The sequence below is a fragment of the Zootoca vivipara genome, chromosome 3 (genome assembly GCF_965207765.1).
Source record: "Zootoca vivipara chromosome 3, rZooViv2.hap1.1, whole genome shotgun sequence".
Taxonomy (NCBI): domain Eukaryota; kingdom Metazoa; phylum Chordata; class Lepidosauria; order Squamata; family Lacertidae; genus Zootoca; species Zootoca vivipara.
Genome location: NC_142586.1, coordinates 101,320,791 through 101,344,581, shown reverse-complemented (window position 1 = coordinate 101,344,581; position 23,791 = coordinate 101,320,791). Strand labels below are relative to the sequence as shown.

At 47.8% G+C, this 23,791-nt stretch overlaps 1 protein-coding gene across 1 annotated transcript in view; it reads right to left on the bottom strand.

The window, feature by feature from the left end:
* The window catches only part of TTC7A (tetratricopeptide repeat domain 7A), a 169,859-nt gene that overhangs the window by 40,096 nt on the left and 105,972 nt on the right, over nt 1-23,791 (bottom strand). The window contains exons 16-19 of the mRNA XM_035111163.3: nt 16,565-16,681; nt 14,232-14,329; nt 12,706-12,840; nt 1,444-1,646 (exon numbers count right to left, since the gene is read on the bottom strand). Coding sequence (XP_034967054.2) covers nt 1,444-1,646; nt 12,706-12,840; nt 14,232-14,329; nt 16,565-16,681 — 553 coding nt within the window. The remainder of the gene's footprint in view (nt 1-1,443; nt 1,647-12,705; nt 12,841-14,231; nt 14,330-16,564; nt 16,682-23,791) is intronic.

Genomic DNA, 23,791 nt, shown 5'->3' with positions numbered 1-23,791 from the left:
AATAGAAGTAAAGAAAATTACAGAGATAAATTGAAGAGGGAGAGAATTCCAGGCCAGACAGCCTTGGCCTGATATTGTTAAGAAAAAGTTTGCATAGCAGGATAAGTTGTGTTTTGAATCTATGCAAAACTTGAATCGATTACTTTCTTTTCATGAATATAATGACATTACAACTGTTCTGGGAGTTTGAGTGTTGGCAGCAACCTTCCTAGGTGTGCACAGTCCGTTTCTTCCAAAGCCCAAGGGCTGACTTTAAAAAGTTAAGGCCACACCCCTGGGAGTCATTTTGGACTCGCAGCTGTCCATGGAGGCGCAGGTCAATTCTGTATCCAGGGCAGCTGTTTACCAGCTTCATCTGGTACGCAGGCTGAGACCCTACCTGCCCGTGGACTGTCTCGCCAGAGTGGTGCATGCTCTAGTTATCTCTCGCTTGGACTACTGCAATGCGCTCTATGTGGGGCTACCTTTGAAGGTGACCCGGAAACTACAACTAATCCAGAATGTGGCAGCTAGATTGGTGACTGGGAGCAGCCACCGAGACCACATAACACAGGTCTTGAAAGTCCTGCATTGGCTCCCAGTACGTTTCCGAGCACAATTCAAAGTGTTGGTGCTTACCTTTAAAGCCCTAAATGGCCTCAGTCCAGTATACTTGAAGGAGCGTCTCCACCCCATCGTTCTTCCTGGACACTGAGGTCCAGTGCCGAGGCCCTTCTGGCGGTTCCCTCGCTGTGAGAAGCCAAGTTACAGGGAACCAGGTAGATGGCCTTCTCGGTAGTGACACCCGCCCTGTGGAACGCCCTCCCACCAGATGTCAAGGAGAAAAACAACTACCAGACTTTTAGAAGACATCTGAAGGCAGCCCTGTTTAGGGAAGCTTTTAATGTTTGACAGACTATTGTATTTTAATATTTTGTTGAAAGCCGCCCAGAGTAGCTGGGGAGGCCTAGCCAGATGGACGGGGTATAAATAATTTATTATTATTATTATTATAACGTTCCCAGAGTCAAACATTTAGGTCCAGGAGCGTTCAGCAACAGACACAGCAAGAGTGTTTGCTGTTGGTAATAATAATAATAATAATAATAATAATAATAATAATTATTATTATTATTATTATTTGTACCCCACACATCTGGCTGGGTTTCCCCAGTCACTCTGGGCGGCTTCCAACAAAAATTTAAATACATTAAAATGGTAACCATCTCACCTGGATCTCACCATTCACAACACACTCCATTTGCACAGAGCACCTGTTGCAGCTGTGATAAGGATGCTGAGAATTCCAAATAAACATTGAATCACAATTCAAGGACCCTGCATTCCCTTACTATAACTATGGTACTGTGTCTCCCCAGATCCCATTCCTTCCACCGTAACGAGGCCAATAGGATACTCTCACTATGTGACAAGGACACAAAGCAGCCCCCAATACATGCTCACCAAGCAATTCATGATTTCCACTCCGCTTGGGTTCACCGTCAGTGCTTCATCATACAGTTGCTTAGCCTCCTCCAAGCTGCTGTTCATCTCCGCCAGCCTCCCCCGCATGTACAGCACACTGTGAGATGTGGGAAAGAGACTGGCTGCCTCCTGGATACAGAAGCTTGCTTCTTTGAGGTGCCGCTGCTCCATGAAGAGTTCAGCTGCAAAACAAAAACGAAACAAGGCAAAGCGGTGCATTTAAGTGGGTGTCCCCTGGCATCTTTCTGGAGAGCTGAAACATTGACAATGCTGGTTAAGGGCGAGACAATAGCCTCGTGAGAAATGACCCCCCGCTTATGACTTGCTGATTTTGAAAATGTGTGCTTCCTGGCATTTGTGCATTTTACGGACTCATAAACCGTAGCTTGTTTACCGGCCACACACTCAGTCTCCTGGGTTGGTTCATAAATGAGAAGAAAACTGGATATTTAAGAAGCATGTAATGAACCTGGTGGATTTGCTGCTTCTGGGTTTTGTTTTTTTGTTTTTTGCAGCTTTGTTGTGGTTTGGTACAGCCCTTAGTTTAGTTGCCCCCCCCCCAATTAAGTAAGTATTAAAGGGAATCTCTTTTTCTTTTCTTTTTTGTTCTCAGGCAGTGGTCTTCTCCCAGTCACCTGGCACCTGGGAAATAACAGTAATTTCTTAAGTGCCTTAAAGAAAACAAAGCACTGTTAAAATGTAGAATTAGCACCGACAACATCCCGCCTGCAGATTTACAGTTTAAACAAACTGAGGAAAAAAGAAGGGCGTGGGTAATAGAAGATGGTGGAAAAAGAGAGACAGTGCCTAAAAGCATAAGAAAAGCAGCTACTGGATAAGGCCCAAAGACCAGGCACCCCCAAACTTTGGTACTACAACTCCCATCATCCCTAGCTAACAGGACCAGTGGTCAGGGATGATGGGAATTGTAGTACCAAAAACATCTGGCGGGCCAAGTTTGCCGATGTCTGGCTTACTGTCTCCCATGGTGCAGGTAGAACACAGTCATTGTGTAAAATACAGCAAATAAGGAGGAGAACCCTGTTTCGTTGGAGACGAGCTTAGGTGTCTAGGCGTGAAAAGCAAACGCTTTGCCACTGAGCTATAAGCCTTACTCTAATGGTAGGGTTGAAGAAGCTACAGAACCTATTTCGCGAATGGAATGCAGAGTCAAGGTGAAAGCAACTTCTCGTGCACGTTGCTACAGAGCAGGGAAGTGCACAATTATCACAAAGTTTGAAAGAAGCAGGCTCTGCAAAATGGGTGGTATGCGCTATTATTACCCTAAGCTTTTCACAAGCTCATAGTCCTGACAATTCAGTAAAATGGATCACTGTCAAATCTGGAGGCAAGCAGTTAAGCTCCCATCCCTAACAAGGAAGTATCTGTAACATTAACACACTTGTGCACGAACACTACCAAGGCAGATCGGCTGGATTCTGACTGACATGCTCAGAAGCTTATTTTACATTCTGAGGTGGTGAAGAGCTTTTGGCTCCTTCTCCCCCTGAACTGTTTCCATTCAATATGGCTATTATGAGAACCTTGTGCTTTTAAGTAAATTAGTGCCTGAAGTTGCTTGCTTTCCTTTTCCCTCCTCATCAGTTTAACCTTTTGTGCCATGCTTTTTAGATTGTAAGCCTGAGGTGGAGGGACTGCCTTGTTTGTTATCAACCTCATATAAGCCATTCTGGGAGCCTTTTTAGCTGAAAAACATGTTTAAAGTGCTTTAGATTAATAAACTTTCCCTGCGCTTTGCTGAAAAAAGTTTTGTTTAGCTGGGTATCAAGAAAATCAGCACACCAGAGACGACAGTTATGAGTTATTTTAAAAGCATTAACAGAGTCTATTATTCATGGCTATTTTAACTCACGTGCACAAAGAACAGAGGGAAATCCATTCGGAAAAAGGAAAAAATGGACAAATAAAAATGAGGTCGTTCGACTGTTTACTTTGCTCAACAAGAAGTAATTGTTCTGTTACTTTTTCACGATGAGAAATATTGAACAAGAATACTAATGCAACCCAATGACATTATCAATCGATTTTTGTTAATGTAAACACTAAGATTTATTACGCCCTACGTGCAAATGTTATTAAGTCCTCACAAAACCTTCAGGAAAAAAAATGTTTTGTTTTTATTGAACCATCTCACTAAAAATGAAATATTTGACGCTGAAAGAAATGCAGTAATTCTTGTTTATGGCTATGGGGAAACACATTTTTTAAACAAAAATAATTATGATTATTCCATTGCCTGGCAGATCTACTTTTAGGTAGCAGATAGAATGCTAATGCATGAATTGGATGCCATTTGTATTACCGCTGTATTGGTAGCAAGAGACAGGACAAAAAAAGTATTTTACTTTCCTAAGAATGCGATATGATACACGTTTGTCTGGGAGTAAGTCCTATTGAACTCAGTGCGGCTGACTTTTGAGCAGGCCTGAACAGGATTATACTGAAGTGTTGCCTTAAACTAGGGGAAAGGTGCAGGCCTTTGACAAATTTCTTCGTGCGGGAGGCGGCAAATTAAGAGCACACCCCTCTTCTCAGGCTATTCTGCACCTATGGCGTTTCTGCAATATGAAATGGAAAAAAGAAATTATTTAAATAAACAATGAGATAGATGGCTTTTCCTTCCAAGCTCACCAGTAAGAAGAGCCAGGGCATGGGGACCTAAGGTTGCTTATCTTAATGTGAAGGCTTATACCCCACCTCTTGGGACGCAGGTGGTGCTGTGGGTTAAACCACAGAGCTTAGGGCAGTGATGGGCAACCTTTTGAGCTTGGTGCGTCAAAATTCGCCAAAAAACCGAACATAACTCAGGTGGTGTGTAACTTCGAGAAAAAAACCATAATTTCACGATATTTATAGTTTAAATAACAAAAAATGTATAATTATAATATATAACTGTATTTAATAAACCAAAATCTAATTATTTAACCAAACCAAACCAGAAACCCCTTATTTATCACAAAGTGCCCAGAGTTGTTGAGCTTTTTTGGGGGAGCTGCTGACCAAAGTTTTGGAGGTTTTTTTGGGGGTGTGTGTGCAAAAGTTGCTTTGCTTTTTTTTGGGGGGGGGATGCCCCAAAGCTGCTGCACTTTATTGGGGGAAAGAGAACAGAAATGAATGATGAATAATACCTTCACTGGAACTAACACGCAGCCAACATAGTCTGCCAAAGCGCAAAAAAAACCCAGCACAGAACGGGTTAAAAAATGAACGCTGTTACACCCAATCATCGTCTGCCAAAGCGCCAGAAAAAACAGCACAGAAAGGGTTAAAAACCAATCTCTGGCTACCAGCAGCAGCAGCAGCAGCAACAACAACAACAAAGGTTTTAACAGCGGAAACAAGCTGTAGCATGAGGAGGAGCGGGAGAACAAATGGGGGAAAGAAACAACAGCGCGAATGGACCGGTGGGGTGCGTGCCAGCAGTGAGGGATCTGCGTGTCACAGGTTCGCCATCACTGGCTTAGGGCTTGCCGATCAGAAGGTCGGCGGTTTGAATCCCTGCAACGGGGTGAGCTCCCGTTGTCTGGTCCCAGCTCCTGCCAACCTAGCAGTTCGAAAGCACTTCAAAGTGCAAGTACAGTCATACCTCGGTTTAAGTACGCTTCGGTTTGAGTACTTTCAGTTTAAGTACTCTGTGGACCGCCTGGGACGGATTAATCCACTTTCCATTACTTTCAATGGGAAAGTTTGCTTCAGGTTAAGTACGCTTCAGGTTAAGTACAGACTTCCGGAACCAATTGTGTACTTAAACCGAGGTACCACTGTAGATAAATAGGAACCGCTACAGCGGGAAGGTAAACAGTGTTTCTGTGTGCTGCTCTAGTTTGCCAGAAGCAGCTTTGTCATGCTGGCCACATGACCTGGAAGCTGTACACTGGCTCCCTTGGCCAGTAAAGCGAGATGAGTGCCGCAACCCCAGAGTCGGTCACGGCTGGACCCGTTTTTTCATACCGTTTCCCGGCGGTCCCCCGTATCACTTCGTCTCCAGTTATTCTCCTGCCGGCGGCCTTTTTTTTTTCCTGCTTTGCCCATCTATGGGCACTGAAAATGGCCGGTGCCGGAAGTCATAGAATCATAGAATCATAGAGTTGGAAGAGACCACGAGGGCCATCCAGTCCAACCCCCTGCCAAGCAGGAAACACCATCAAAGCATTCTTGACATATGCCTGTCAAGCCTCTGCTTAAAGGCCTCCAAAGAAGGAGACTCCACCACACTCCTTGGTAGCAAAGTCCCGTCTATGCATGTCCGGAAGTGCGTAGACGCGACTTCCAGTGTCGGCGCTGGCCATTTTTGGTGCCCATAGATGGGCAAAGCGACACTGGAAGTTGCGTCTATGCAACTTCCGGTGTCACGCGGCTGCCGGTCCCAGATTCTGCCATCCCGGATTCTGCAGGTATGCCTCAGGGTCCCTTCTGGTTGGTGGTATAGTGGCAAGCATAGCTGCCTTCCAAGCACTTCCAACTTTGCAATTCTACGATTCTATGCATTGCCCCACCCACTTTGGACTTTGGCTCAACCCACCACACTGGCATGTGGCTCTGGCAGGTTGGGCATGAGGGAATGTGGCCCTGTGGCTGAAAAAGCTTTCCCGTCCCCTGCTTTCCAGAGAGGTGTTTAAACACCTGGGGAACCCTGAGCATGAAAACCAGTGGGCTTAATTCAGATGCATAAATGCTAGGCGCACACGCACTGAAGTATCTTGCGGAGTTGGGAGCTAAATGAGGATAGCAGGAGGAATATTGCATAAGGACATTACCATATTCGTCAATCTGTTAGCAACCAACAATATAATTCCACTTGCAAAAAAGGAAAGAAAAATGATAGTGGGGAGGATGGGAAGAAGGGGGATGGAGAGAGAGCTAAGCAGCATAGCTGCCAAGTTCTCCCTTTTTTTAAGGGAAATTCCCTGATGCTGAATAGGCTTCCTCGCGAGAAAAGGGAAAACTTGGCAGCTATGCTAAGCAGCCCTTTCCAGCCTTTCGACTGCTATGAATTTGTGGGGGCCTATCAATCCTCTTCAGATGCAGACATTTAAAGACCCCCCAAAAAATCAAAATCAAAGCCAGAAGTGTAACAAGAATGACAAGGCAGCAAGTCTAATTGAAGGCCCAGCCCATGTACTTGCTAGGGGAACGTTAATCCTTAAAGGATAGCATGGGAGCCTTCATTTGCACAAAGTTGATTTTGTGTGTGTGGAAAAGTAGATCTGCAACTTGGCTACTTTGAATTAAGACAAGAGATGGAATCTTTCTGACAGAAGGAGGGGGAAAGTGGCAGCTGGATTAGAGAGCTGAACAGAGAAAGGATGCGAGTCTAGCCAACAAGGAAGAAAAATGGTATGACAAAGGGAGATTGTTTTGGCTTGCAATAAACCTGTGCTTCCAAGAAATTTAATTGTATGCTCCTGTTAGTCCATTCATTCTGCTTATTGCTGAACCAGAAGCACTTCTAATCTATGGAACTAATTTACAGAGCACTCAGCAGAAATCAGATTGGAAGAACGACGAACTGTTGGAATCAGGCTTGTAAATCTCTGCCGGTTGGATGACCTGGGAGGGGAAAATGTCACCTCCAGGCCAACCATACAAGGAGACTGCAAACATGATAAACATTGGAAGGAGGGTTTGATTTCTTTCTCTTCCACGTGTCAGAAATACCACCAGTAGTTATGTGCGGGAAAGCAAGACTCATTGCAAAAAACTATTAGCTAGCCATTTATTTATTTTGTGGGGGCTTAATGCTGTTTTGAAGAAGGTGCTGTACCCTATTAGGCCCCCACAGTCCTCCTGGATGGTAACACCTTAGATAATGATCTCAATCCAAGACAATTTGCTCTGCAGGTCTCATGACCTCCTTCTGAGGAGGAGGAGGAGGAAAAGAAGGAGAAGGAGATGATCTCCATAGATCTCCTGGAGAAGCACAAAGAGAACTGCAAAATCCCAAGCTTGGCAATGTAGAAAGAGCCCTTTCCAAATGACAAGAACATCCCTGGGTTCAGAAGTAGGTATCCTTAAAGCAGCCTTCCCCAACCTGGTGACCTCCATATATTTGGACTCCAGCTCCTATCAGTCACAGCCAGCTTGGCCAATGGCCAGGGATGGTGGGAGTTGTAGTCCAACAATATTGGGAGGGAGGGTACCAGATTGGGGGAATAAAAGGTTTGATCGCTGCTTCACCTCCATTTCCTGAGAACAGTAGCGAACGCTCCATAGATTGCCTGCCCTCTGCAGAACACAAGCAAAGCTACTGCTTGACTTGTATTGCTTCTGACAGCCTTTTGTTGCTGGACAAACCATGTCAGCTTGCCACTGATGCACAATAAAAAGGAGCACAGATTAATGCTGGCTCATGTAAAATGCTAACTGCTCTGTACCTCTGGATGCTTTCCAAAGTTGATGTCATAGGCAGAAACAATTGGGAATTTTGTCCCCAAAAGTCAAATGGTTTTTTAAAAACCTCCAGTCCACTAGTAGCCACTGCAGGTGGTTAGCCTTGGGGGGGGGGGGAGGGATAGAGCTGATGTTCTGAATTTATCCTGTTCCATGGGTACTTGAGTCTTGTGTGGGAAGCAGGTAGAATCTGGCAAAATCAAGGCAGCTAATAAAGGCTCGTCAAGGTAGACAAAGCCAAAATACAACAGCCAAGGCCAGATCAAGTAGGCAAAGTCCAGCCAAGGTAGGCAAAGTCAAGTCACACCGAAGCAGGGGATGTCTAGTCAGAAGCTTGCTTACACAGATGACAGACAAAAATAGGGCTCTGGATAGCTCCAAGCGAGCTGGCTGAAGCTCTTCCCTTTTAAGGTAGCTATAAGAAGATGTTGTTCCAGTAGAAATGAAAGCCAACAGAGGCCTTATGGAGGCTGGCAAAATGGCTGGCGGGGTTGGCTCTGCCTCCCTGGAAGAGCAGGACGGGCTGTAGAGCTCCTCGCCTAATGTTGCAGTCCTGAACTTCTGTGAGGTTGGAGAGATGGGCGGTACTGAAGGAGACTCATCCTCTTAGTCAAAGGATGGAGGCAGGGCCATGTCCTCCAACCAGGAAGTTCTCAAACAGGAGACCTCTGGTTTTCCTTTTCAGGAACCATCCTGAGACTCATCATCATCAGAGTACCCACCCACCCACCCACTGCAAGGTCTCAGAAATTCATGAGAGAGTTTACGCAGAAAATGTACTTTTCTTCTGCCAACTAGGTTGTGAAAGCAAGATGCAAACCGGCCAATGTTGAACCTTCGGAGATTCAAGGGCCCCTTGACACCCAGGAATGATTGGAAGCACTTCCTTCTCTCTAAGATGCTGAACTAGTTTGCTTCTCCTCAGACCCCTACCAAGGAAGCTTCTATGTGCTCCCTTGCTGTTTACATATAGATCGTGCTTTTATTGGGTCTTTTCCAAGACACTTCCTCCCCCCACCACAGTGCTTGAATTAGGAGGGGGCAGGGAAGGTAGATGAGGACTCAATGGATTCCACAGTTCTCACCACTCATTATTCCCAGTTCTTGCCACATCATGTCCTTTCATAGCCTTCTAAAAGCAGATCCTTAGGAAGCCATATCAGCAAATAAGCAGACTAGGCATCATTTGCCCCCACTCCTGTAACCCAAGCACTGAACACAGGTGGCTATGGATGGGTAGCCTAATTAAACAAGACAGTGCAAAGTTACAAAACAGACTGCCCTACTCAGGTGAATTAGCAGAGAGACATGGTGGAGAGGCCAAATTATGGAGGCCAAATTATGGTCCCTGTGGCCTTCTAAAGCAACAGCTAAGGAGGTGATCCTAAAACATATTTCTCCCCCCCCCCTTGTAATCTTAGATTTTAAGAAAAGCCCTGCCATATCAGACTAGAAGCTACAATAGCTATAAAAGGTAAAGGTAAAGGGACTCCTGACCATTAGGTCCAGTCGTAACCCACTCTGGGGTTGCAGCGCTCATCTCGTTTTACTGGCCGAGGGAGCCGGTGTACAGCTTCCAGGTCATGTGGCCAGCATGACAAAGCTGCTTCTGGCGAACCAGAGCAGCACACGGAAACACCGTTTACCTTCCCGCTGGAGCAGTACCTATTTATCTACTTGCATTTTGACGTGCTTTCGAACTGCTAGGTTGGCAGGAGCTGGGACCGAGCAACGGGAGCTCACCCCATCGCGGGGATTTGAACTGCCGACCTTCTGATCAGCAAGCCCTAGGCTCTGTGGTTTAACCCACAGCGCCACCCGTGTCCATGAATTTAGCTACCCCCATTGTAAACCATCTAAGGTGGCATCTGTAATCCTTGCGAACTGAAGGCTGCCCACTCACAGCTCTAGCAGAAAGGAGGCTTATGTGGTGCAGAAAACTGTCTGCTGTGTTTGTGCTCAGGGTTGAGTTCAGGGCCGTCTCAAGCAGGTCGGGCGCTGAGGCGCGGAGATCGCTCCGGCGCCCCTGCCCTCGCAGTGCGCAGCACGGCTTCCGCGCTGCTTCACCGCAAGCGCCCCCCCCCGCCGGCCCGGCGCCCTGGCGCCCCGCGCCACCGGGACTACACCTAGAGCCGGGCCTGGTTGAGTTATTGCCACCACGTTGGGCTCCTTGGTCATGGCAAAGCCATTCCATAGGGAAGGGAGCTGTAAGTGTAAGCAAAGGTGATTGACTGGTTGCAGAGCAGCATGTCTATCTGTAAGTGGGAAGGAGGCCCAGCAGCGACTGACCCACACGGTGACTGGTATTCCCCTAGGGAAGCAGCAGAGTCTGCCAGTGTAGTTGTGGGCAACCTGGAGACAAACATTCCAGTCCCTGACCTTGTAAAGTTCACTGACTGTCGATACAACCCCACCTTTTCTCCTAATCTGAAGCCTAAAGGTAAAGGTAAAGGGACCCCTGACCATTAGGTCCAGTCGTGACCGACTCTGGGGTTGCGCGCTCATCTCGCATTATTGGCCGAGGGAGCCGGCGTATAGCTTCCAGGTCATGTGGCCAGCATGACAAAGCCGCTTCTGGCAAACAAGAGCAGCACATGGAAACGCCGTTTACCTTCTCGCTGTAGCGGTTCCTATTTATCTACTTGCATTTTGACGTGCTTTCGAACTGCTAGGTTGGCAGGAGCTGGGACCAAGCAACGGGAGCTCACCCCGTCACAGGGATTCGAACCGCCGACCTTCTGATCAGCAAGCCCTAGGCTCAGTGGTTTAACCACAGCGCCACCTGGGTCCCTAATCTGAAGCCTAGCTTCCCACTAACCTGTCCATCACAAATAAATAAATAAATACATTTAAAATGCTCCTACTGTACACACAACATGGGAGAACAGATATTTGTCATCAGCTCACTGTGCTATGCCTGCCCTCCATTCCAACTGCAGTGCACATGGACGGTATTCATGCCAAAATTTCTTTAAGGGGAAATATCTAATTTTCTCCCAGGGGACCGGAAATGGTTTGCTCAGTTTTGCTGGAGATTTTGAAGGGAGAATACAGAGAGATGGGGTATTTCAGTCCTCCCTTTGCCTCGGCGCTGTGGAAGACGGCGTAACGGTCTACCTGGCGAAGTCTGCAAGGCTCCACACAGAGGGCATTCAGCCAACCCAGGGATCGAATTACTGGAGCAAAGTCTTCTGCGAGTGGCCATATTTGGTAAAGCATGGGCTTAGCTCAGAGAGAACCAGCAGTGGAAGCGGACTGGGGCATTGCAGTCAAGTGAAAAGGCTTAAAATAATACAGTATTACAAGCAGAAGGAATAGGGGTCAGCTTAGGAAACAAGGCTTGTGGGCTGGGAAAAGAAAGGGAAAAGAAAGTTTTGATATGCAAAAAGTTGCAGCAGCTCGCAGCCAATAGCCAATGAAATTCTGGGGCGCCGGGGGTGGGGGTGGGGAAGAGTGCCAAATATTTCACATTCTCCAAAGGTCCCTGTTTACTAGGAATGACCCTTGTTTTCTGGTACTTATCCGTGTAAATTTTCCTCATTCTGCCCTTTTGCATGCCTGTGGGGAGGGATTGTGCGGTTTTCTTAATTTTTGTACAGTACCTAAAAAACAGAGGTGCTTTATAACTAATAACAGAATGGGATGAACACTGGAATGGAAAGCATTCGTCGAGTTGGAATGGAATGAACCAGAGTTGAAAAAGGTCTTAAGCTCCCCATCCATTCAGTGCAGGAAGTTCAAAGGTAAGAATGCTTTCAAGAGATGGCAGCTTAGTCCCTGTTTAAAGATGCCCAGTGAGGGAGAGCACACTGTCCCACGGCTAGGCAATTGGTTCCATCCGTGAATTGCTCTTACTGTTAAGAAGCCTTTTAAATGGGGTATGGGGGGGGGTTGTTATTGTTGTTTAGTCGTTTAGTCGTGTCCGACTCTTCGTGACCCCATGGACCAGAGCACGGCAGGCACTCCTGTCTTCCACTGCCTCCCGCAGTTTGGTCAGACTCATGTTCGTAGCTTCGAGAACACTGTCCAACCATCTCGTCCTCTGTCGTCCCCTTCTCCTAGTGCCCTCAATCTTTCCCAACATCAGGGTCTTTTCCAAGGATTCTTCTCTTTTCATGAGGTGGCCAAAGTATTGGAGCCTCAGCTTCACGATCTGTCCTTCCAGTGAGTACTCAGGGCTGATTTCCTTCAGAATGGATAGGTTTGATCTTCTTGCAGTCCATGGGACTCTCAAGAGTCTCCTCCAGCGCCATAATTCAAAAGCATCAATTCTTCGGAGATCAGCCTTCTTCATGGTATTTTTTTTGTTTGCTACTATGTTATGTACTTTTGTGTTTTTATATTGTAAACTGCCCTGTGATCCTCGGATGAAGGGTGGTATAGAAAATAATAATAATAATAATAATAATAATAATAATAATAATAATAATACAGTGGTACCTCGGTTTATGAACACAATTGGTTCCGGAAGTCTGTTCATAAACTGAAGCGAACTTTCCCACTGAAAGTAATGGAAAGTGGATTAATCCGTTCCAGCCGGGTCCGCGGCGTTCGTAAACCGAAAATTCGTAAACCGAGGTTCCACTGTAATAATAATAACAACTGTGTTTTTTATGGAGGACTGTCACTACCTAAAAACAAACCTGATAAATGGAACCAGAGTTTTTTTCCAGCAGGAACTCACCAGAACTCAGTTCCAGCACCTCTTAGGTGGGCGCCATTGCAATTATAAGAGAACAAGGGAGGTGTTCATGGTGAGTTCTGGCCCCTCTTTCTCTAGAGAAAAACAGCACTGTATGGAACCATCTTAAAAAGAATAAGCAGACTTACCAGCCTGCAACCAAATCTTTTCCAGAGTTGTCCACAGCTGCATAGGCCCTTGCTTCAAGGCCGTGCTGTGCATGGTGACTTCAGACATGGCCTGCTCCAGCCGCGAGGCTGCAATGGAAGATGCTCTCTGGGAGCCTGAAAACAAACAAAGAAACACACTCACAAAACATTGATCTAGCTATCCAATCAAAATATTGTTCTTTAGCTAATGGGGGTGGGGAGTGAGCTCCTTTCTCCATTCCTGATGTAAACCAAGGGTGAAAATATATTAGGCAGCTTTCCAGAAGTCCAGAGCTGTGCTTGTCTCAAAGAAATTAAATCTGTGAACCAGAAGTTGGATTCTGCCATTTGTATATAATGGATTTCTCCATTCTGAAGGAAATCAGCCCTGAGTGCTCAATGGAAGGACAGATCGTGAAGCTGAGGCTCCAATACTTTGGACACAAATAAGCAACTATTTGACATCTATAAGCAACTATAAGACGTCTGAAAGCTGCCCTGTTCAAGGAAGTTTTTAATGGTTAATGTTTTAATGCGTTTTTAGTATTTTGTTGAGAGCCACCCAGAGTGTCTGGGCGAACCCAGTCAGATAGGTGGCATATAAATATAAATAAATATAAATATAAATATACAGTGGTACCTTGGTTTAAGTACACAGTTGGTTCTGGAAGTCTGTACCGTGTTTCTCATTTTATAAGACATGTCTTATATTTATTTTTTCCTCAAAAAAACACACTATGGCTTATTTTCAAGGGATGTCTTATTTTTTTCTTCCTTCTCCTGCTGCGGCCGGCATTGCTGCTGCACCTATCACTATGTCTTATTTTCGGGGTATGGCTTATATTCCTTGAATGCTTAAAAATCCTGCTATGGCTTATTTTATGGGTATGTCTTAAAATATGAGAAACAGGGTACTTAACCTGAAGCGTACTTAACCTGAAGCGAACTTTCCCATTGAAAGTAATGGAAAGTGGATTAATCCGTTCCAGATGGGTCCGCGGAGTACTCAGCCTGAAGCGTACTTAACCCGAGGTATGACCATAATTGGTTCCGGAAGTCCGTACTTAACTTGAAGCGTACTTAACCTGAAGTGAACTGTCCCATTGAAAGCAATGGAAAGAGGGTTAATCCGTTCCAGATGGGTCCGCAGAGTACTTAAACTGAAAGTACTCAAACTGAAGTGTACTTAAACCGAGGTATGACTGTAATATTTAAATAATATAAATATTATTACAATAATAGTTGTTGTCGTCGTCACCTACCCCCAACAGAGTCAGATTGGAAATACGCCATGATGAGCACAGCAACTCATGTAGAGATGCAACAGGCAACCATCTCTGTGGGCGATTGCTTTGCTTGCTCACAGAAACCTTCAATTATTTAGTGAATAATCACGTCGCACTCATGGGAATAAACAGCCTACTGCCAGGAAGCCGCTTCACAAATCCTGGATAGGAAGTCTACCTCCATGTGAATGTCTGCGCTGGGTTCGGGCTGCCAAACATCTTCTGCTTTGTTTCTCTTACCAGAGTCGGTGTCGTGGGCATCGGGGAGAGTGAGATACATGCTGTTGTGCTTCTTGATTGGCGGCGCCTCGGCCAGGCTGCTTTCCTTCTCCAGATCGCTGCAAGGGAATGACAACGGCCACAATGTGACGGATGGTTGTTTATGGGAAGCGCAGGAGGAGCAGGCCTACCAAGTGAGCATCATATCTCATCCAATTGCCACCAGCTCTGAAAGCTGAAAACATCTGTGCGTATGAGATAGCGGCTGTCAAAATGCACCGTTGTTGGGGGGGAATTTCTGTCGGAAGAGATGGGAATTGGTTGTGTCACACAAGCAACGTCCCTGCGAGGCATTCTGACAGAGCAAACTAGCAAGGCGATGGGGAGGCGCTGCTGCTGGGGATGGACGCAACTCTGAGCAATTTGGCACATTTCAGTCAAGCATAGTTTAGCCCCTCCAAAAATCTGGCTTGCCTCTCCTTTTCCTCATTGCATAAGAGTGAAGATCTCATTTTCACCCACAGTCGGTCGGAAATCAAATTCTGTTTACTTGGCTCTAAATAATAATAATAATAATCCTATATAATAATGTCCAAGATGTCCCTGCGTCCAGTTGTCCCGTGTGTCCCTGAGGTACTGCGCATGTACCCCAGAGACACAGGGATTGGACAGCAGAGACTGCCCGCGCGCACTCTCCCCCCCCTCTGCCTCCTCCAACCGCCGCTCCCGCCGGACAACGCCTCACTGCAGGGCACGTCAGGGAAGCGAGGGTGGAGGCCGGCGAAGGCCTCCTCACAACCCTCCCTGGCCCGTGAGGAGCGGCGGTTGGAGGAGGCGGGGGGGGGTGAGAGTGCGCGCGTCCTTCCTGTCGGCGGCTGGGGGAGAGGAAGGAAGGAGAAAGCGCTCCTCCGTTCCTGTCCCCCTGCCGCCGACAGCAAGGACGGGTCCCAGGGTTCGGAGAAGCGCTGCGCAAGCGCTTCTCCGAACCCTGGGAGGTCTCCTTGCTGACGGCGGCTGCGGGAGAGGAACGGAGGAGGAGAAAGCAGCGCTTTCTCCTCCTCCGTTCCTGTCCCCCTGCCGCCGACAGCAATGACAGGTCCCAGGGTTCGGAGAAGCTCTGCGCAAGCGCTTCTCCGAACCCTGGGAGGTCTCCTTGCTGACGGCGGCTGCGGGAGAGGAACGGAGGAGGAGAAAGCAGCGCTTTCTCCTCCTCCGTTCCTGTCCCCCTGCCGCCGACAGCAATGACAGGTCCCAGGGTTCGGAGAAGCTCTGCGCAAGCGCTTCTCCGAACCCTGGGAGGAGGTCTTGCTGTCGGCGGCTGCGGGAGATGAACGGAGGAGGAGAAAGCAGCGCTTTCTCCTCCTCCGTTCCTGTCCCCCTGCCGCCGACAGCAATGACAGGTCCCAGGGTTCGGAGAAGCTCTGCGCAAGCGCTTCTCCGAACCCTGGGAGGTCTCCTTGCTGTCGGCGGCTGCGGGAGAGGAACGGAGGAGGAGAAAGCAGCGCTTTCTCCTCCTCCGTTCCTGTCCCCTTGCTGCCGACAGCAATGACAGGTCCCAGGGTTCGGAGAAGCGCTGCGCAAGCGCTTCTCCGAACCCTGGGATGTCTCCTTGCTGTCGGCGGCTGCGGGAGAGGAACGGAGGAGGAGAAAGCAGCGCTTTCTCCTCCTCTGTTCCTGTCCCCCTGCCACCGACAGCAAGGACAGGTCCCAGGGTTCGGAGAAGCGCTGCGCAAGCGCTTCTCCGAACCCCAGGATTCTAGCGCCCGTTATTAAACGGGCTGAAAACCACTAGTAATAATAATAATAATAATAATAACTGGGGCACGGCTTGACTAACATACATAACCTATTTTGAAGTTGTTTTAGGCAGCACGTTGATAGGTTTAGAGAGAAATAAGCCACATTTATCTATTTCCGGAACAGTAATTTTCATGACGGCTTGCATCCATGTTTTTTTCCTTCGATGTTGCAGCTATCTTTTATATCTTGTTAATAACTTTTTCTTTTTTTCTGTTGCTTACGTATTCTCATTTCGAGGACTGTTGTTGTTGTTATCACCCTCTTATTTCTGTAACACTATTACTTACTTTATAGGATAAAGAATTATCCATATAAACATTTAACCATACATAAAGTGTTTTCTTCTAAGACATACACATGCATTTGTTTTTTTAGGTCTTGTATGTAGTCATCATCCACATGGCATCAAAATAAACTTGGAAAAACTTTTACATTACAGGTTAAGCTCACACCCAGAGGGTATACTTCAATCTAAAAGCGATAAGATGATTTATCCATAGTAGTACAGATGAGGCAAGAACAAAAAGCAACTCCAATTAGAGGCAAACTCTTACCTGAGCAGTGAAACATTATGAAGCATCTGCCACTGGTGCAACATTTGCCTACAGGTCACTAAAGCTTCCTCTGGGCCCTTGTGCACCGATTCCAGTTTCACTTTGGTGAAGAGTAAACTGCAAGAAGGGCAGGGAGAAAGGGAAGAAAATTACGATTTCATTTTACAGGCACATATTTTATCAAGGGCAGCATTTTCACTTAATGAATGGATGGAGCTTAGGGACTTGCTACCATGCCAGGTTTAGCAATGAATCTCCAGGTTTTCAGTTAGATCATATATGCTAATAGTGAACTCGGGTGAACGTTGCCAGGATTGTAGCCAAAATGGACCCACTGAGAAGCAAGAGGGATGGATCAGAACAAGACAGGAGGGGAACTGTAATTGCCCTCCAGCTGTTTTGGGACACAAATTCCCATCATAACTGACCACCGGTCCTGTTAGCTAGGGATGATGGGAGTTGTAGTCCCAAAACAGCTGGAGGGCCATTGCTGCTCTAGAAGATACTAAATGTCTGAGAGGGATGGCAACAAAATGGGTAGAAGAGTGTGAAGTTATACTTAAACGAAAAAGCCTCAGAGATTATCAGGATCAAGTTTAAAGACAAAGTGTTGGTGCAAACCAGACCCTCCCTCCCTTGGGCTTGCCACCTATTCCTTAATTCAAAGAACAGTAATACAACATTTTGATATTATTATTCTTTTTTAAAAAGCTACTCCTTGAAATAAGCAATGGGCTGCAATCCAAAACCATAGCTGCCAAGTCTCCCGTTTTCCCCAGGAAATCCCCGTTTTTCCAGCTGTTCCTAGCTGAAAAAACGGATTTTTTTGTTTTTCCCCGGTTTATTCTGGCGCGGCGGCCATTTTGGAACTGGGCGGAGCATGCTCAGAAGCGACTTTTGATGCTGCTTTGCCCAGTTCCAAAATGGCTGCAGTGCGACTTCTGGCGCGGTGGCCATTTTGGAACTGGGCAAAGCTGCATCAAAAGTCACTTCTGAGCATGCTCCGCCCAGTTCCAAAATGGCGGCAGCGCTACTTCCGGTCTGCTATTTCCGGCCCGGTCCCTTATTTCTCTGACAGCAACTTGGCAGGTATGTCCAAAACCCATCAGGGACGGTGGTCCTCTGAAGAAAGCTGTGCTAGCATCACTCCACTGGTGAAGACAACCAGCTGAATATGTGGCCAGGCGGAACAGCTGCCGGCAGAATCCCTTCCAGCATCAGCCAGCAGAGAGCCCTGGAACACTCTGCCCCTGAAGTAGAGAACTTAAAAAGAATGTTTATCTCAGCTCCTCAAAGGGTAGTGGAATGTCCCTATCATTCCTCAAACATGCCGGAGTTTCCAGATGACTGTTTACTTTGCAAGCTGCAAATGAGGTTGCAGTTCAACCTGCCAAGCAGGAATGCCAAATGCACGACATGGAAACAGACATGCACATCCCTTCCCCAGGCAGACAGGATAAGTTGTGATTCGGAGAGTTCACACATAATATAGCCATATATGCATATGCTCAATTCCCATGTCTTTTTCACCAGGTTTTTCGAAGTAGAACTCTGGCATGGGTAACTTATTCAGTGCATTACAGTCCTCTTTAGGCATTATGAAAAGAGGACTGTAAACACATGAGGAAGTGTGCTAGTCTCAACCCTCTCCATCATTGTTTCCATCGCCTTGCAACTCACGGAAGGTGACTTTCCGTGGGAGGCAGCCTTCTTCATAATCTGTGCCACAATCCTATCAACATTACCATCCACTATCCTTTACAAAGTTCCTAATACAGTCATACCTCTAGTTGCGTATGCTTCAGGTTGCGTACGACATGGGATACATATGCGCCGAACCCGGAAGTAACGGAACAGGTTACTTCTGGGTTCGGTGATTCGCGCATGCGCATATGCGCCAAATGACGTCACGTGCATGCGCAGAAGCGCCGAATCGCGCAGGGAGCATGCGCAGATTTGGCGCTTCAGGGTAAGTACTACTCTGGATGCGTACGGGGCTCCGGAACGGATCCCGTTCGTATCCAGAGGTACCACTGTATGTGTATTGAGATGGACTCACTTGCAGGATTCTACAAAGACACTTACACTTAACAAATAGAAAATATAAGTATGTGGTTAAAATGTTGACAATAGAAAATGGATTAATACCGTGCAATATTAATCTTAGGCTATAAGGTGTAATTATAAGCAGAAGAAATAAATATGTAATAAACCAGGAAGGGAAGTTGGGGGAAATTGTGTGTGTGTGTGGGGGGGGGGGGTTAATTTACAAATGTAAAATGTAATTTGAATTTTTGATTACGTTAAAATTTGTTGCAAATTTGTAATAAAAATATTTTTTAAAAATAAATAAATAAATATGAAGTTCCTAATATGTGCTGCGTGTTGCAAAAGAACTTGGTAGTCACATCACATCCACTACAGATGAACAGCACCCAAGATACAGGCACACCTTGGAAACACAGGTGTCCTCCGTCATCTTGTTCTGTTCTATCGGCTCTTATTTCTTGGCATAACTAACAAGTCCTATATTCATCTTCTGGCGCTGCCTTTTATGACCATTAGGTTATCCCTTGCCTCTTCCACTAGCACAATGCAACATCGACACACAGCTTTAACAAGGCAAGTAGAAGATGCTGTTCTAGCTGCTGCCTTCCAACTCCCTTTCGCAGTCCATAGTTGCAGAGGTTATAGCAAGAACTAGAGTTGAGCACTAAGCGCCACTGAAAAGGAAGGCGACAGAGCTGTGCTTAAAATGTCATGTATTTGAAACATAGACAGCCCTGTCAGATTGCATTTGCTTACCTGAAAGATTGCTTCTTCCCACCAATGGCCTCCCATGACAGCACCATTCCATAGGAATAATGAAATTGTCACTCAGCAGTGGAAGATTGGTTGAATTTTAGAGACTGAGCATTTGCGAGAAATGGATCTCTCCACCTAGCGACGAGGACGGTCACAGATCGTTCAGGCAGGCATGTACAATGTCGACACGCGTTTTAATTTGGTTTTCAGACTATTGTCGATTCTAATTAGCTGTAGATATTTTAAATAGTTGTTTTAACTGCTGTTTTTGGCAGATAATTTTATTTACCCTTTTTGCAAACCGCGTTGAGGTTAGATTACAATCAAGTGGCGTGTGCAATCTTGTGAAACGCAGAAATAATCTCTGAGCACTTTTACAAGGATAGAAATGCATGAACTTCTAAGGCATTAATTGATCAGAAAATACATTTTATTTAATCATGGTTCGTTTCAAAGTTCACAAGTGACTCCGTACATGTATTTAAAATTAAGAGCTGCCATTTGACTAGAGTTTGGATTATTCGAGAGTTTTGAATGTCACCTACCCTGCCTCCCCCAAGTCCACTTCTGTAGTACCATGTGAATAATTCGGGTTGCCCTGAAGGAGATCTCAGTGTTATTTTATAGATATGGGTGTGCAGAGCATATATTATAGAGAAGTGAAGCTGGAAGGTAGAATAATATTTCTCTGTTAGAGATTTCCATAGTACCGCTCCAGGTTTCCTGCACATTGCCTTGGATTTGTATGAATAATAATACCCTCCTTCCCTCCCTCCCTGCCTCCCCGTCCTTCTCCCTCTTCCTTATCTGGCTTTATGCCACTAAAGAGAACTTATGGGCAAAGCGTTAACTTTGTCAACTGGCATGGCTCAGTCTTATTGGCTGGTTTAATTTCCGCATGACCTTTTAACTATGAGTGGTACCATTAAAGCATTGAGGTGGATTTATCAAAGATAAACAGACACATTTAATAACTGTATATATATATATTATATATTATAGGTTTCATGGAGGAAAATAATTTGGAGGGATGGGGGTTGAGCGTCCATAAAGTATTGGTACTTCTTGTGTCTATAAAAGTACTGGTCAGGGAATGTATTTTCTTGTTTGTTCTCTAACATAGATAAGGTGAAATGTACTCGGAGTCGAGAGTGAATTTCATGCTCTTTATTCAGCTCATAGTCATCAAGGAGAAGAGGAGAAGAAGAATGGCTCTTTTCCCAAAACCATCTGCTTATATACATTATTTACACAATGGGCCTTGCGTGATTGGCTACTTCAGGGCTACACCTGTGGGCCAATTATATTGTGGATTGACTTCTGCCTGCAGCCTGATTGGCTGCTCCTACAGGCCAATCAGGTAGCAGATTCACTTCTGCCAGCCGCCTGATTGGCTGCTCCAGCAGGCCAATCAGGTTGCGGATTCACTTCCACCTGGAGTTGGATTGGGTAGCTCCCGCTGTTTCTGAATCCTATTGTTCTAGGATTCAGCTCAGTACATAACACCCCTCCCCTCTAAGTTCCAGTCCTGCCCGGGAAGTTGCATTCGTAGTCCCCAAGGTCTGCTGGCCGCCTCCGTGTGCGTTGTGGCCTGGGGTGTTCCTTGGTCAGGGGTTCTGGTTCTGGCTCGTGTTCCGAGGCTGCTGGCTGTGCTGGGGCTGTCTGGTCTGGCGCCACTGAACCACTAGGCTGTGGCTCTGGTTCCGGTGTCCTTCCAGCCTCGGGGCGCCCCTCTGTGCCTACTGCTTCTGCTTCCCCTGCCCACCCCTCTCGCTCTACAGGCCTCACTGCCCTGCTGTCCCCTTGGGACCCCTCTGTCCCGCTCTCCTCCCGGGTTCCTCCTGGGAATCGTCGCCGTAGCTGGTCGCAGTGGCGGCGCCAACATTGCCCCCCTTCCGTTAGTACCTCGTACGACACGGGACCGGTCACCTTGGTGACTGTGGCGGGTACCCATGCTGGGCCTGCCCCAAAATTCTTTGCGTACACTGCGTCCTGGGCCACAAATGTCCGGGGGTTCCTGCCTTTCCCCACCACTACCTCATCCTGAGCTCTGTCGGGGTGAAGTCGGTCCAGTCTAGTTGCAAGGCGCCGGCCCATTAGTAGTTCAGCTGGGCTCCGGCCCGTCGTTGTGCTTGGGGTGCTGTGCTGTGCTAGAAGAAATGCGGCAAGGCGGTATTCCCAGTCCCCTTGTGTCATGCGGCGGAGGCTGTCCTTGGTGGTCCGCACCATGCGCTCCGCTTGGCCATTGGTGGCAGGGTGGAATGGTGCTGAGCGGATGTGGCGGATGGCGTTCTGCGCTGTGAAGGTCTGGAACTCCTCTGACGTGAATGCGGTTCCATTGTCCGAGACGAGGGTGTCAGGGAGCCCGTGGGTTGCAAAAAGCTTACGTAGTACCCGGATGGCTGCCGCCGTAGAAGTGGACGGTACCAGTGCGACCTCCAGCCATTTGGTGTAGGAATCCACCACTATGAAGAATGTTTTTCCCTGGAAGGGGCCAGCGAAGTCCACGTGCAAGCGTGACCATGGATGTCGGGCGGACTCCCAGGGCTGGACTGGGGCCCTTGGGGGATCCGGGCGGGATTCTTGGCAGGTCTGGCAGTGTTGGACCCAGGCCTCTATCTCTCTGTCAATCCCCGGCCACCACACATAACTCCTGGCAAGGGCCTTCATACTCACTACCCCTGGGTGTGTCTCGTGTAGGGCTGTGAGGACCCTTTTGCGGAGGGGCTGGGGAACAACAACCCTGCTTCCCCATAACAGGCACCCCTTGTGGGCCGACAGTTCATGTTTGCGGTTTGTGTAGCCAGCGAATTCTGGCCCGGGGCTGCTGCTGGGCCATCCTCGCCACACCCAGTCCAGGACCCGGGAGATGACCCTATCTTTTGTGGAATGGTGCGCAACTTCTTGTGCCTGAATGGGTCGGTCGGGAAGCAGCTCCAGGGTCATAACCTCTTGCGCAGGCGCTGGGTCGGGGCCTGTTTCTGGTAGTGGTAGCCTGCTGAGGGCGTCTGCGTGGCCCATCGCCTTCCCAGGGCGGTGGATTAGTGCATACTGGTAGCCGGCAAGGAAAATTGACCACCTGAGGACACGTGGAGACAACACTTGGGGGGTCTGCTTCTCGGGGGCAAACAGGCCAAGCAACGGCTTGTGGTCAGTCACTATGGTAAAGGGCCGCCCGTACAAGAAATCATGGAATTTTTTTACGCCCTTCACGATTGCCAGACCCTCCTTGTCAATCTGTGAGTAGTTTCGTTCGGCTGCAGCAAGCGTCTGGGAGAAGTATGCCACCGGCACCTCTCTTCCATCCGGGAGTTGGTGTCCCAGGACAGCGCCGATGCCATAGGGAGAGGCGTCGCATGCCAGCACCACTGGCAGCCTCTCGTCGAAGTGTGCCAAGACCGAGTTCGAGACGAGCAAGTCCTTGACTGCCTGGAATGCGACCCTTTGTCGCTGGCCCCACACCCAAGGGGCCCTTTTATCTAGGAGTCTGTGTAGGGGCTCCGCTACCGCTGCCTTATGCGGAAGAAAGGCATGGTAAAAGTTCAATAGTCCCAAGAATGACTGAAGTTCGGGCTTGCTCTTGGGCGCTGGGGCCTCACAAATGGCCCGTACCTTGTCACCGGTTGGATGGACCCCTTCTGCGTCCACCTTAAATCCCAGAAAGTCCACCTGCGGCACTCCCAGTAAACACTTTTCCCGCTTCACCTTGAGGCCCGCCGTCTGGAAACGGTGCAGGACAGAGCGGAGGCGGTCCTCAAATTCCTCTGGTGTGGGCCCGGCGATCAGTACATCATCGAAGAAGGGGGTGACGCCAGGAATCCCTTTAAGGAGAGAGTCCATTAGATTCTGGAATATGCCTGGTGCCACGCTAACGCCAAATTGCAGCCGCTTTACTCTGAATGCCCCTCTGTGCGTCACAATCGTCTGAGCCTCTGCTGTGGCTTCGTCCACAGGCAACTGTTGATACGCTTGGGCCAAGTCCAGTTTGCCAAAGATTTTTGACCCAGCCAGGGTGGCGAGGACATGGCTGACCACTGGCACTGGGTATGCATGGGCCGTGAGAGCCTTGTTTATGGTGCATTTGTAGTCTGCACAGATGCGGACCGAACCGTTAGGCTTGACGGGTGTGACAATTGGAGTTTCCCAGGGGGCGTTGGGCACCGGCTCCAGCACTCCTTGCTCCACGAGTCGGTCCAATTCCTCGTCTATGCGGGGTTTCAGGGCGAACGGGACCCGGCGGGCCTTGTGCCTGATGGGTCGTACAGCGGGGTCTAGCTGTAGGGCAATGGGGGGTCCTGTATATCGTCCCAATGCCCCATCGAAAACCCCTGGAAACTCTTTGCATATGGCGTCCACGTCCACTTGTAAGCTAGTGCGGTTCACCCCGGTAACGGCTAGCCCCAGAGGTCCAAACCATGCCAG